Source organism: Prunus dulcis, chromosome 2 (assembly GCF_902201215.1).
Source record: "Prunus dulcis chromosome 2, ALMONDv2, whole genome shotgun sequence".
Lineage (NCBI taxonomy): Eukaryota > Viridiplantae > Streptophyta > Magnoliopsida > Rosales > Rosaceae > Prunus > Prunus dulcis.
In genome coordinates this window covers 12,608,659-12,623,961 of record NC_047651.1, presented here as the reverse complement: position 1 = coordinate 12,623,961, position 15,303 = coordinate 12,608,659, and the positions used below count along the sequence as shown (strand labels likewise).

The 15,303-nt window shown below is 36.9% G+C and overlaps 1 protein-coding gene across 2 annotated transcripts; it reads right to left on the bottom strand.

Moving 5' to 3' along the window:
* Positions 1–2,371: 2,371 nt before the first annotated feature.
* Positions 2,372–7,647, bottom strand: LOC117619310 (chromo domain-containing protein LHP1). Of its 2 annotated transcripts, XM_034349231.1 has the most exons (6): positions 6,988–7,647; positions 6,764–6,789; positions 6,237–6,323; positions 5,225–5,998; positions 2,819–2,879; positions 2,372–2,717 (listed from the first exon to the last, which is right to left on the bottom strand). In XM_034349231.1, the coding sequence occupies exons 1-6, from the start codon at positions 7,342–7,344 to the stop codon at positions 2,670–2,672; spliced, it is 1,353 nt and encodes a 450-aa protein (XP_034205122.1). In that variant the 5' UTR covers positions 7,345–7,647; the 3' UTR covers positions 2,372–2,669. The 2 variants fall into 2 exon arrangements, with proteins under 2 accessions (XP_034205122.1, XP_034205123.1); XM_034349232.1 differs by lacking the exon at positions 6,764–6,789 and having other exon boundaries at positions 6,988–7,579.
* Positions 7,648–15,303: the final 7,656 nt, after the last annotated feature.

Sequence of the window (15,303 nt, the reverse complement as noted above, 5' to 3'; positions counted from 1 at the left end):
AAGTTAATTTAACAACAAAGAGCTGAACTGGCAAATATAATTATACCTTGCCTATGCTGTTTTTGATTTGCTGTTCTAACTAGCGCTTGGTTGTGTTTCTTTTCCTTTTCTGGTGACTTTTGCAGCACTTAGTTCCTTCTTTTATTTTCTGACGTCGTAGAATTCCAGCAGCTTGACTCTTTCTTCTTTGCAGCACTTGGGATTTTCTCCTTTTGCTTCTTGCTTTCAACTTATGCAGAACTTCGTTCCTCCTTCAGACTTCTTGCCTCTGCCTTCTTTCTTTTTTGCCTCTATTTCTGCCTTTTTTCCCTGCAGCACCTCCTTTCTTTCTTTTTTTGCCTCTGTACGTTCATGTCTTTTATAGGCAAAAGATGAACAGCAGTTGGGGAAGCACGTTTGCTAAGTGGGCGGCCTCTGCTGAATGGAGTTGCTAAGGATAAACACGATCTCTTCCCACCTTTTATTTTTTATTTGTTTTATTTTATATTTCTTTTGAAAACTGACCTTATCTCCTTTTTAAATTCTAGAAGGAACAATCAGCAGCCTTAAATATCAACCTTCACGTCTTGGGCTTTTATCCTGGGCCTCTTTCCTTGTCATGTAATTTTTTGTGTTCAACAATAGTGGTTATTTCCGTCAAATTTTCCATTAAATTTAGGAGTAAACTAGTTCGCATAACTTTTAAAAATAAATAAAATAACAATTAAAATGAATAAAAAGGAGTGATGGAAATTTTTTATTTTCATAAAACATTTCTTGCTTTATTTACTGCTTTTGCTAAATTATCGTAATGTTCCCTAAATTATACATCAATTTACACTTTCATCCCACAATTGGCTCGATAAGTCATTTTATTGCGAAGTTTTTTTAACTCTATCAATGCATATCCGATAAGTATTGGATTAGATTATTGTCGAATTTATTTCAAGACAAAAAATGATTAAATTTTCATTATTAACTTAAATAAGTAAATAATTTAAGTGTACTTTCAATGCATAAAAAACTCAAATTACTCTTACATTACACACAAGTAAGATTTATAAAACTATATAATAATAATAAAAAGTAAGTCTATATTGTATTTTGTCGGAACGGATAAGCTTTAATCCATATTTGATTTGTTATGTTAAAGAATTATCTAATTCGGATCACAGTCAGATTAAAAGTCTCAATCTATATTCTATTATTTACATCGAATTCAGATCAAAATCCGATCCATTCACATATCTAGAACAAGAAAATAAAAATGGCTGAACAAGTGTAAATGGACATTATAAAACTTAGGGGTGTGTTTAGAAAAATTGTTGATGCAAAAAAAAAATAATAATAATCTAGAGGAAAAGAAAAGGGGTTAGAGAGAGTATAACATGTATGAATACAAAAACATGCCGTACAAGCCAGCTGTTGCTGGTTATGTAATAAACGAGCTCACACCAGATGATACAGAACAAGGAAGAGAACAAGTAGAAGAAACGATCCCACACCGAACCCGAACCCGAACCCGTCACCACCCTGGTCAGAGCTACTTGTTTGATGAACTGTAACCGGAGAAGACATCCCAAATGCGGGAAAAAAATAAGAAACAACTTGTAAAGCGAGCAAAACTAAAAGAAGAAGAAGCATCACAAAAGCAATGGTAGCTCTCCCCTCTGTATCTGCCCCTAATTGGAACAAAGACACTGAGATTTCCAAGAGGGATACTATGGTAGGTTTGCAGATGATCAAGCCCAATGCTCCTACCATTAGAGAAGGAACAAGGGGTGAAGGCCCTCTGCTCCCCATTGCAGTCTTCAAGCTCAGTTGCTCTCTATTTTCTTGTTTTAAGAGGCTCAAAGCAAGCAAAGGAGGAGATATTGGAGAGGAATGCTTGTTTGTAAGTAGCAGAAGGAGATCACTTCTAAAACAAAATCTCACTCTTTTTTGTTGCATATCTGATGGTTTGTTGAGCGAAGCCAACGTCTCTACAGGAATCTGTGTTCTTTTTTTATTGTTGTTATTTGACGTATAGGATATAGCTGAGCCTTGGCAGCCAACCACAGGCTTTTTCATGAACATATACTATTTTAATTTACATGGATTAGTATAGTATAGGAAACAGCTTCTTACCTATTTATTTTCTCTTTACTTGGTCTAAGTTTAGTTGAGTTAAATAATACTGACAACAGGTCATGTTTCACGATGCCTTCAAGAAAGGGCGCTTTGATGACAACACTAAGGAGAAATTCAAGATTCACACGAACGAAATCTGGAAATGGATAAATATTTCGTTCTGCTCACATAATATAACAGCCAAAAGGAGACAACCTTTTCAAATATTCTCTATGTGTGTATAGAGAGAGAGAGAGAGAGAGAGAGAGAGAGAGAGAGAGAGGTTACTGACGAGATGTGTGTTCATTTCCATGTTAAAGATCCAGATACAACAAATATGTAGATAAAAAAGAAGTGGCCTTTTAGTGATCTCCATATTACCTAATAATACAGTAAACTTTTGTGGTCAATAGATGAGTGAGAAATAGGAGAAACACGCTGATCAGCTACTGGTATATGACTAAGTTCACCAAACTACGTTTGTTAACCTGCACTCTCTCTGCAACTACAATATTTCCAACACTGTGTACAGCTGACAACAAAGAGATGCAGATTTAGCTATTCTCCGTTTACACCTTGAATTACAATGTAGAATTGTACCGGAGATGTTGCTCATAAAAATCGATCAACTGGAAAAGAGGAGAGAGATTAGCCAATAATTGTTAGCTACTGGCGCCATTGCAATGTTGTCAATAAAGAATGTATATCCTGTTTCACAATAATCACTTACCAAAAGTGGATGATTAACCTTGAGAAACTTGTTATCCACTACCACTTCTGTTCCGTCAGACCTATAACAAGGCAACCACATATAAAAACGTCATGAAGCAGGTGAAGAGAACTATGTGATACAGGTTAAAAGTTGGATCTGTAAGCAATTGAAGGATCTGAAATGGCTAGACTTTCCAGATTTCATTTCTATACAAATAAAAACAATAAAGAAGCAGCCGCCAAACATGTTGACCATAAAATGCCAAATTGCAATTTTCTAGGAAAATACTGTAGTAGTGTTAAATAGGACTGCATTACATGCTAAGATAGCTCAAACACTGAATAGTCCATAAACAATCAACTCCCACAGGATCTAATTTTCAGCCAGCCAATTTCTCTGATGAAGGTCATAAAAAGATATATAGTTTAAGCCATTAAAGACTTTCGCAGTTAACGCAATGGATGTCATGCATGTCAACCAACAACATGTCCAAACATCAGAATCACACAAATCCTCAAATACTGTAGTTTGCACAAGTTATCACAGGAAGACTAGGAAATAAGTCATCTTCCGCTGAACATTAATATTAAGAATGTAATTTAAGTAAACCATAAGCTTTCAGAAAAAAATTGCTTAAAACAAAAGCTTAGATAACATTTGAAGAAATGTAAAAAAGTTGCAGATTGCCAAATGTGCCTGTGCAATGACTCTATAGAACTGCCCAGACTCAGAAGCCATCAGGAACAAAGCATGTGCAGCTACTCTGATATCATATGTTACTGCTCCTAAGCAATAAATTACTCAAGAACTTTTACTACAAGTAAACTACACATTTTCTCACTTCAACTACAATGGGGTGATAGTGGTCAAAGGATTAGTCTGAAGATCCGCCAAGAATGTTCTATTCTAGCCCACACACAGAGTGATGGTCCAATTAAAACACGCAACACGTGCCAGAACTGACTAAAAGCATGAAAACAGTCAAACAAATAGACTATTTCAACCAAAACGGAAGACCCATTAGAACTAAATTCTTTTGATGAGACCATAAGAACTAAATTATAAAAGGTATAAATACATTTTTAGGTCTGACTTGTGACCACAATCAAATCGAACAACATAACACAAACAAATAAATCATGCTTGGCACACGTGTCACAAAGAATGGTGCAGAAAAGGATAAGACGATTGGGTAATACTCCTTGCATGCACAGTGTAGCTTTGTCTTATATCAGAGGAAGAATCTTAATTCACATACAAAACTGTGCTTCCCAAGTGATCCAAATTCCAAAAGGAAAAATGGTGAAGCATAAGAAAAAGCTATGAGGTGGGGCTTACGAGTGCTTCTACAAGAGTCATATTCATATCAGATTCTCTCTCTCTCTCTCTCTCCAAGTTTGACAACCTTTCCAATGTGTAATAGTTTAAGAGATGATCTCACCCACTCCACCTACCCCTCACACCACCTTAGTTCAAGGGAGAGGTGATGCCCTTTAGTCCAAAGTCTTCAGTATTGGACCAAGTATGTTTTAAGCGCATTTTTGCTGCCTTTATGAAGTCTAAAGCCTTACCTAATTCGTATCTAATTCCCAAGACAATTGTATTATTATCATTCAGGACTATATATGTGATTAATTTGGTACATGACTGGAATCATGTCTATTTCCAAATATGAGTTGGTGTCATAGAGCCTGTAGTTTGCGTGGGAGGCATAATGTACCTTTCCTCAATAATTATTAGGTCAAGAAATGGATTTTCACAAGGGAAATTACTCATGCAACGTTTTCTTATCAAATATCTAAAAAGGATCGAGGTGCATTAATCAGCAACATAGTAACAATTCCAAATTCAGAACTCCTGCTAGAAAAAGATGGTATGAATGATCAATGCAATTTGAAAAACATCAAATGTTTTAACATCATAATTTCAGTAATATTTTCTGCACAACATTGCTCTATGTATGATATTAGAGAAACTAGTATTCAAGGAGAATGCTCTTAATAAGCCATCTAGACTTATGAGAAGAAGAACTAATTTGTAGATGATTACCACAAAACTGTATGTATATATAAGAATCTTTTAGCTCTATGCTTGGCATCTTTTAGATGAATGAATTAGGAAAATAAATAGTTCATTGAAATGCTAACAGTAACTGATATGTAGCACAGGTAGGCATACATAACCCAGTCATGGCACAATTTGGTAGCGGACATTGGAGATGGCTATTATAAAGGGACGGCAATTTCCACCGAATGGAGTATGCATTTCTTTTTATGAACCAGAGGAAGAAAAAAAGGTACTAATGGAGTATGCATTTTATTTAACCTATTCAAAACATAAACTATTCGTAAATCTAGTCAGAATATATACGTAAAGTTATCCTCAAAGATGGAATAGACATATAAATTGAAGTTTAAGACAGACCTCATTGCCTTAAAGGTGACTGACACATCCTGGACATCATTTGACACAGAAGTTGAATACCCTATTGGCTTGATAATCTTGGTGATACGCACTGCACTTTTGGATTCATCAATCTTACTCCTGCGACTTGAATTTTCCCCGGCATAATCAAGATTTTCTGCCCCTGATTGATTAACTCTACCACCATATCTAACACTGACTCTGCTTGTTGCATTTGGTGTAGCACCCAGTTCAGACAATTGCGTCTCTTGTTTAAACCTCTTCACAGAACCAGACTTCCTTCTCTTAGCTCCAGTATTGCGATTGCTCTGTACTGGTTCTGCACAGTCGACCTTGGAAAGACCATTAACTTCAGATGCCTTTGCTTCTTGGAAATGTACAGAAAGTTTATCTGAATTGACAATATTAGTAGATATTGTTGCTCTGAGCTCACTAAGCTTTGGATCATACTCATTTTCCTCTCTCCTTTCACCAATTTCTTGGGAAGCATTTGAACACCAATTCTCAGCATCAACTTTCTTGGTGGTTTCAGTATTATTGACATGCCCATCATTCTCTCCTTCAAACGCTACGCCCACAGACTGCTGAGGGGGCGGAAGATCAACAAGGCTCGGGCAGTTGAGAGCAGCGGAGGACAGAACTTTATCAACCATGCTGATTTCCACATCTGTCACGTTGTAGATAGGATCAGTAGAACGCTGCTGCCTCTTCTTGGGTTGAGAATGAGGAGTCCCGGACTTGCGCTTGCGCTTCCGATGCTTTCCAGCACGCAAGCTTTAAAAAAGACATAATAAAAATAATAAAAATGAAACTTAAAACTTTGCATTTGTTGCTCAAGCTACCTATAAAAAAAATGAACCCAATCAACATAACCAGAATTTTAAAATGAGTCAGTTTTTAATATCTTTGTAAGCTCAAAGCACTGCGAATTGTTAGTGTCCTTTTACTCCTGTTTTTGGAAAACCAAATGAATAACTAGAGGGAAATGGAAGAAAACTAAACAAAATAATACCTTTCCTCAAATGCTTCGATAACATCAGCAATTGAATGGAGATTATCCAAGGGCTCCCATGTATTGTCAGTCTCTGGCCAACCACGCCTGTATAATGAGCCAATAGCAATAAATACACAGAATTAATTAACAAGAGATCCCGATTATATGGAAGAAAAAAAACTTTATTAGAGTTTATATACCAACTTTGGAGTTTTTGTAATGTAGTACGAGAGTATGGCCGTTTTCTAGTACCATATAATAATTTCTCCCATCTTTGGATGTCGTATCATATTTTAAGATTGGGATTATATATTATATAGGGGTTGAGGATTTATTTGCTTATCACTATTTAGGGTTTCTTTATCGAGTTAGGAATGTCTATAAAAGGCCTTAATCTTCTCCCCACTCCCTTCTATTCCCTATCTATTCTCTGTCTGACATCAACAAGACTTAGATGATTTGATTTGATATAATGAAGCAGTGTATGTGCATAAAGTAAGTTAAAAAACAACAAGAAAAAAATGGTAAGAGGGAGGTTCACGCACCATTTGATGAGATACTGGAGCTCACCCTATATTGTTGATTTCCCACATTCCAACGAAAACAGAAAGGAAACAAAACACTCAGTAATCAGAAGAAATATGTAAACAAACACAAAAACCCATCATTTTCTTATCAAAACTCCAACAAAACAGCAAAACTAAAAGAACCCAGTTTAATTCTCTAAAGCAATAATATAACCCACAAAAAATTGGGGGGAGAGTAGTACCTTGCGGACCCTTTTTCGGCGAATGGCTTCGATTTCGTAGTAGCCCTCGGCAAGCTTGTTGCGCTCTCTATTCTCATCGTCATCAACAACACCATCAGCCTCACGATCACCATCACCCCCAACCTCACCATCATCTTCACCCTCGCCCTCGCCCTCACCATCGTCAGCTTCTTCGAGAGCTTGAGGCTCTTGAAGCTCTTGCTGTTGCTCTTGGGGTTGCTCTAGAGCGGCTGCGTTAGCTTGCAGCTGAAGAAGAGAAGCAAAAGGAGCATTTGGGTTGTTGCTGGTATCTTGAAGAACAACATCAAGAGGCATTGCTTCCCAACTCTTCCTTCTTCCTCCTCCCTTCACTTTCATTTGTGCCCAAATCAAATGGCACAGCTACTACTTGTACTAGTGATAGGATTCTTCTTAAATTATTAAATCTACAGCTAAATTAAAATCCCACAAAACTCTCTCTCTCTGTCTCTCTCCCTCTCTCTCTCTCTCTCTCCTTCTCTACAGTGCAGAACCCCAATTCCCCCCAAATATGTTAACCTGGCCACCACTTCCTTTTCAAGCGTTTTCTCCCAACTCCTTTGTCCTTACCCCTATTTCCCTCTTTTCCTCGCTCTCTCCCTCTCTCTCTCATTTGTTTATTTTCTTTTTCTTGGGAGTAATGGTCAAGTTAATTAGGTGATTTGCCCTTTTTCTTTTTTCTTTTTTTCCGAAGTACAAGAGTAAATTACAAAGAGGATTCCGAGTAATTCCTAAATACTTTTGATCATACAAAAGTCTCATAGCCATTAGTGAGAAAGATTATGAAACTAAATAAAGAAGTTATTTTGATGGTGACCCACACATTAGCTAAAGCATTAGCAACAATATTCGGATTTTAGAGATCTCAAGGTGTTGTAAAAGGTCTTGAATATTCAATAAGATACAATAAATTTGTCACAGTGGACAACCATTTTGCTGCAAAAGTTTAATGAGTATTTGGGAATTGCCTTCAATAACAAGATTGGAAATGCCAAAACGCTTAGCTCAACCAAATGTAAGATCAAAAGCTTCATCTTCCAAAACATAGGTAGAGAATTAGAGGTGGCGGTTGGTGTTTGACTAGATCTGTTTTATGCCCATAGTCACAATACTTTTTTTTTAGTATGTACGAAGAATTACGATGCTTTCTTTAGATGATATGATGACAGTACTTGCGTAGTGATGGGATGTGTTTCAACGGTTTTGAGGTTGGTGTTTGGCTGGATTTGTTCTAATACCCACATTATGGTTTTGACTCTGTATGAAGAACTATGATGCTTTCTCTGGACCACAAAAAGACTTCTTTGATAAGTTTCTTTTTCGTATAAGTTGTTTGACTCTTTAGTCAAGGACATGGGTTGGGTTCTATTTTCTCCGAGAAGGTTTTAATGAAACTGTTGTTAACATGCTAATAATTCTTACCATGCATTGTTTCCTATAGGTTTAATAAAATACCATCTTTTCCCAACAACAACCAAAAAAAAAAAAAAGAGGTAGAGAACCTACAATTTTTGTGTAGCCACTACTATTTCTAATAATAAAACCGGCAGCATATGTGCCATCTGATTTAACTAAACCGTCAAACTGAAGTTTCCAAGTAGATAAAAGATGTGCATCCCATTTTAAAGTAACTTTTAAATGAAATCATTGTTTCTTCTTCTTAATTTTCTTATGCCAAATATCATAAAAAGAAATGTTTTAACATGAGTGCACATTAGGTAATTTATTTTTTAAATCAAATTATTTCTTTGTAGCCAAATTTGCCAGCAAATTGTTAGAACTTTTTCCAAATTTGTAGACAATATGAATTGTTTTTGTTACAGCAATTCAGTGAAATTACCAAATTAATTACAAATTTGACTGGCAAAAAGGATTCCAAGAAAATATTATTAATATGTTCAACATCATTATGATATAAGAGGCAATAATGATGGATAGAGAAAAATCTAACCAAATGTTCCCTAGTAAAAAGGCTTTTTTAAAGAAAGATCTAAGCAAAATTTTAATTTTCGGGGGGAATTGCAAGTTTCCAAATTCATTTCAAAACATGTTGGGGAATGCTTCACGAATGCTTTTTTTGTTTATACAAGCAACATGGGGGAAGGGAGGAATTGAACACAAGACCTCAAATGCATGGTTAAATACTTTTAACTACTTAAACTACAAGCCCCTTGTACTTTGGAAAGGTATAAAAGAAGAGTAATTGCAAATTTTACAAAAAACTAAACAAAACTAAACTAAACAAAACAAATTGGTGAAAATTGGAGCGCAAACAAGTTTATGAGTCCGTATCGTTAAAGGATTATTGAAACCAAGTTTCTTTCATCCCATCACATAGTGTTGATTGATTGGTTTGAAGTTAAAATTAACTTTGAATCAAATTTATTTTTAAAAGGTAAAATATTGAAACGTACACATTGTCATATTGTTTGGTGAGCAAAATTGATGAGTAAATTTTGTGACGTTAGACATTATTATTTATTTTTGTGACTTCCCTACATTTTGTGTTAATTCAATAAAAGTTTAAATTGACAACTTTAGTGGAGATACTAGAAAAACGTGAATGGTGATTGGATTGATGATAAAATAGAATCATGGGTCTCAAACAGTAATTCGATTTATGATTTACAAAAAGAATTCTTGGTTCAATTCTCCACCTTAACGAGAATTAATCAAATTCTATTGAGTCTGACTCATAGTGACAATTTGTATAATCTATCCCCTACTCCCTTTTCTTTTATTATATATATATATCAAAACATCATTGGTTTAATAAAATTACTCAAGTTTTTTTTAACTTGACATAAATGAAAAGAGTAAGAGTTTGGAACTCAAGTGATTAAGAGCATGCATTCCTACATCTAAATGGGTTGGCTCGTGATGGTTGGATAACGGTGTGGATCTTGGTAGTTTGGGTGGGGTTTCTGGCAAAGGGTAGGGGTGCATGTTGGATAGAAAATTTAGATTTTGGCCTATTTTAATATAAAAAATTTCAACTTTGGTACACACAAATCATATCTGACATCCAAAATTTTAAAATCTAAAAGTTCCAAAAAAGAAAATTGTTTAAATAAATATGATCTGGTGATCAAAAAGATACATATACAAAATGTTCCACAAAAAATGACAACATTTAAGTACAAGTATATAATCGTTTTGTGAGCTTTTCCATATGAATTTTCATTTTGAGCTAATTGTAACATCTCAAATTGTTGGGCATATTCGAAAATTTCCAAAATTGTTGGGAATGCATAAATTTCTCAATTTTCAGAAAATTCAGTTTTCTGAATCAATCACTCTAAAAAATTATGTGGACAACTTTCAAGCACTCTCAAACCTCTTATTTTTAAAGATTCTTTGGGACTAAAAAGTCTTGTTGGTGTTAGGATTAGGGGTGGGCATGGTCCGGTTCGGTTCGGTTCTCACCTCAAATCGAAATCGGAATCGGTATTATTTAATCGGTCCAATTTGGTTCGGTTTAAGCAAATTTTTTTAAAAAAAATTGGCTGGTTTGGTTATGACCTATTCCAGTTTTGAACCAAAATTTTAATTTTTACTTTTTTTTAATTTTTTTTAAAAATAATAATAAATAAGTTATTTTTTTTGCTTAAAAATTAACAAATGATCCAATTCATACAATGAGAAATTTTTTGAAGTTGAACTTGGAAAGATATTAATGATAAAATTTAAAATATAGCATTGGATTTTAAAATTTTGTAATTATAAAAATGTATAAAATAAAATAAAAAGCATGTCCAGTTTGGTCCGATCCGGTTTGGTGCGGTGTAAAACCGAAATTGAAATCGGTTCAGTCCGATTCCAGTCCAATTTGGTGACTTTGTTGGTCAATCGGTTTTTTTTTCCCTATTTTTTTCACCAGTTCAGTTATGTGTTTCGATTTTCGGTCCCGATGCCCACCGCTAGTTAGGATCGAGAACAATGCTAAAGTTCATAGCATTCTAAATGGATGCTAATGGATTTGGTCTAGTAGTACTTCTTAGGCCCCATTTGGGATTTTTTTTTATTTATCAAAAACCCGCTTCACTTTAAAATTAAGCAGTTTAAGGTGTTTGGTAAAATAAAATATCCCAATTATTTTAAAAGCAATGGCCTTTTGACAACAGTTTTCAAAAGTAGGCTTTAGGTTGCTTTTCAAAGTTGCTTTCAAAAGAAGCATAGATGAGCCTTCAATAAATTTTTTAATTCCATCATTAATTTTTAAAAATGACATCACCTCCACCTCCTCATCCAACTCCACCACCTTCACCACCTCCACCTCCACAACCACCATCCCCACTGCCGCCACTACCACAACCACCATCTCTTTCACCACCACCACCACTACCACCACATGATTAGCCCATAACACTTTCAACATCATGTCTATTTTAGTCGTTATTCACATTTACAATAGTTTTATATTAAAATTTACCAAAAGGTTTTGACATTGCTTTTTGTACTAACAACACTTTAAAAATATTGTTTACCAAATATGGAGCTGCATTTCTTTACAGCTAATTATTTTCAAAGCACATGCAACTTTTTTTAAAAAGTGACAGCAATCCCAAACTAACCCTTAGGCTAGCCTTGGGAGTAATGGGCTCTATTCGACTTGGTCATTGTTTCGATAAAGGAAAAAAAGAAACTTGGTTATCTTGTAAGTATTTTCTTACCACTAAGCATGTAGTGCCATGGGATAATCTAAGTTCGGTTAAATCAAAATATCCACAATGTAGCTTTTATCTTTGATTACCTCTATTGTGACAGTATTTGGGCTAGCCTAATGTAGGGGTGGGCATAATTTCATGTCAACCTGATCATCAGAGGGTTCGGTTGGCCTAATAATGAGCAATAGAGGTGGGCATTCGAACAAGTAAATCGAGCCAAACCGAGTTGAGAAAAACCCGAAAAATAAATAAATCATGTTGACTAAAATAGTCAAACTAGGCTAAAAAACCAAACCATATTGCTTTGGATTAGTTTCCCTCTTGGTTATTGTCTTGGAAAAACCAGTGTAAACCGAACCAGAACGGTTATGTTAAGTTTACTTATTCATTTATATCCAAAATTATTAGTAAGCCTAATTAATATTCAAATAATATTAATAACCCCAAATAATAACTAGATATTTTAGCCCAATTAATACCAAAAAGTCTTAATTCCAATTTATATACTCAACTAAATAACTACTCTAGCCCAATTTTTTCCCCTTTTCGGCGAACCATATTTGTTCTTGTTGCGCTTTCGTCTTTCTCTCAATATCCATTGTATATATTTTTGTCATCCAATTTTTCTATACATCCTATTTCTCTTCTTCTTCACATATTTATATTTTTATATTTCCAATAATAATAGTTGTACATAGTTGTTTGTGCAAATAATCTCACGGGAGAATATTCGCTTCTGGATCCTTCAACCTTCGATCTTCCTTCTCTCTCTTCCTCGATTCCTGTAAAAAAGATTGGAGTAAATAGACCACACCCGGGGGGTGTTGGCCAAAGGCCCTCCGATGCCTAAGTTAGTTCAAGTGTTTGTAGGAAAACAATAGCTAAGCAAAGGGTACGGAGTTGTATGTAGGGTGTAAACCGGGTGGCCGAAGCCGTGTGTGGTGGCCGGAGCCGTGTGGAGAAAATATGGAGAGTGGAGAGGGAGAGAGAGCTTCGGGTATTTTTCTCGGGTATAAGGAGTAGGTTTAGATGTACCTTGAATGATGAATGAGGTTGTCTATTTATAGGAGCCTCGGGGCTAGGGTTTCGTAGGAATCGAGTTGGGCCTGATAATATCTGAATTAAATATATATTATCTCTTAAGAAGATAATATCTGAATTAAATGATATTATCTTCTCTTTATTAGGATAATATCTTAATTAATGATATTATCTCTTTAAATAAAGATAATATCATATTAATTAAGATATTTATCCCAAATAATTAATTAGCCAGATAAACTGGTGTAATTAATTATTTAAAGAGATAATCTTCTTTTCCACGTGGCGTGCCCTGATTGGAGACGAAAATATATGCTCCCACAAATGCCCCCAGCTTCTGCATGGCGCTTGCGTGGCATGTAGGAGATGAAATTATTTTTTTCGGGCTCTCCAACTGTGTCTGGGCTTTATTCGCAGATCGGATTCCCAATTGGTGTAGGCTTCTGACTGTTGTTGGAGTCGGATTCCCAGTAGGAATGAGCTTGTGATTCCTTCTTGACTCAGGTTGTCCAACCTGTATAAATACAGGGCTTCTCTTCACTCTTTCTCATATCGCAAACTTAACTTCTCTACCTTCTGGCTTGAGAAAGATTTTGGAGAATTCGTACTGCTTGTTGAGGAGAGGAGTTGCTGTGCATCCCAAGTAAGTCGAGCTCGTAAAATATATATGTATGTATATATATATTTTTCAATTTTTGGCAGCAAGGAGATGGTCCAGCATGACTTGCAATTCGTGAGAAATAGTGGCCAAATAGCTGGGGAATTCATGCTGGAATCAGATGAGGCATATGCTGGTCTTCGAGCTGCCTGGCCTGGCATGGCTAAGGTCCGCCGTGCTTTGAACATTCCCCGAAAGTTTCGTGAGTGGCGTTGGCTGTTCAGCGAGTATCGGGAGGAAGACGGTGGTCTGCCCCCTGTCGAGGATGTCGAGAGATGGAAGCAGAATGGTCCGGACCCTGATGATCTATCTGCTGAATAGGATGAGTGCTTTGCTGAACCCCCACCAAAAAGGAAGGCCGATGTCAAGTCTTCGAGAACTCCAGCTACTTCTTTACGGGTGAGGAATGTGTCTCCATTGAGGAAAAAGCCAAGAGATGCTGATTTTCCTCTCCGAAGTTCGGGTCGTTTACACCAGTCGAAGAGTGGAGGTTGATGTGTGAGGTCTGCTCATCCATCCAACCATCATGATCCAACTGTTGAGTCACAAGCAGTTAAGCGTGGGGTTGGTTCATCGTCGTCAATTCCTTTGGAAGTAAGGTTGGCAGAGGCTAAGAAAGCAAGAGAGTCATCTGCTCGGGAAAAAGGTTCTTCTACAACATCAGCGGCTGATTTAAGGGTGGACAAGCCTAGCCCTACAGGGGATGCGGGCGTGTCTGATCTGCTCAAGATTCACTTTCTATCGAGTCCATCTGCTTGCGCTGAGTTGGTTGATCAAGTCCGTCAGGCTGGTGATATTGGTACTTTTTCAAGTCTTTCCTTGGAAAAACAAAGAGAAGCAACACTTCATCTGCTTCAAAAAGGAGTAGTTTTTGCTGCGGAGACCATTCAGAACTCGTCGTCTGCTGTTGCTGTTGCCCCCTCTTCTGCTCAGCTTAGTGAGTTGGAGAAGAAGAATGCTGAGCTGGCTAGCAAGCTATCTGCCGAGCAGACTCATTATGAGAAGAAGACGTCTGATTTGCCGGCGATGATATCTGAGCTGAAGAGTTCCCTTACTGAGAAGGATTCCGAGCTCAGCTCTTCTGCTGTTGACTTGGCAACTCGAAAAGAGGCTTATTTCAGCCTTGAGTGCAAGAATGCTGACATCTCTCATAGTTATGACAAGCTTTTGGCTAGGTTTCAAGCCCATCATAAGTCTGCTGAAGAATCCAAGTCTGAAGCTGTCATGGACGCGTACAAGTTAGGCTACTTGGACTGCACAATTGGCTATGATCCCTTCTACGCCATTGGAGATGAAGACATCGAGATTCTCTATCCTCACTTGCCCCCTGTGCAAAGTGAGGAGGTTAATGCTGCGAATACCAAAGGAGCTGAAGAGCAGGTGGCTGAAGAGGCAGTAGCTGAAGAAGATGGAGCAGAGGATGATGCAGCTGATGAGGCGGTGGCAGACGTCATAGATCATGCATGTGGAGCTGCTGAGAGCGTGGTTGATCAGGTGGACGCTGAAGAGGCTGCAGATCAGGGGTCTCCTGCTGGCGTTTCAGAGTAGACGAAGACTTCTTTATTTCTTTTCAGCTTTTGTAGTCTGCTTTTTGTTTAGAATAATTGGTCTTGTTTTGACCATCTTCTTTTTGTTTGAACTTGGCCGGTTGGTCACTTTACTATGGAAATTTCAGTCTTTATTTTTTCAACTTCAATTTGCACATTGTCTTGTGAACTGCTTGAGTAACCGGTTAGTGTCCTGCTGTGTATTTCCCTTGGGATTTTGGCAAAAGCCAAGGTCCCCCTTGAGGGACTCCGGGCGTATTCTGCATTTTTCCAGAAAACGCTTTAAGACGCTTCTGGTCATTGCCCTGCGTCTCCCTTAGGACGCTGCTTATGGACAACTGTCTGACTATCCTGCCCCCCTTAGGAAACGGATAGGAACCTGGAT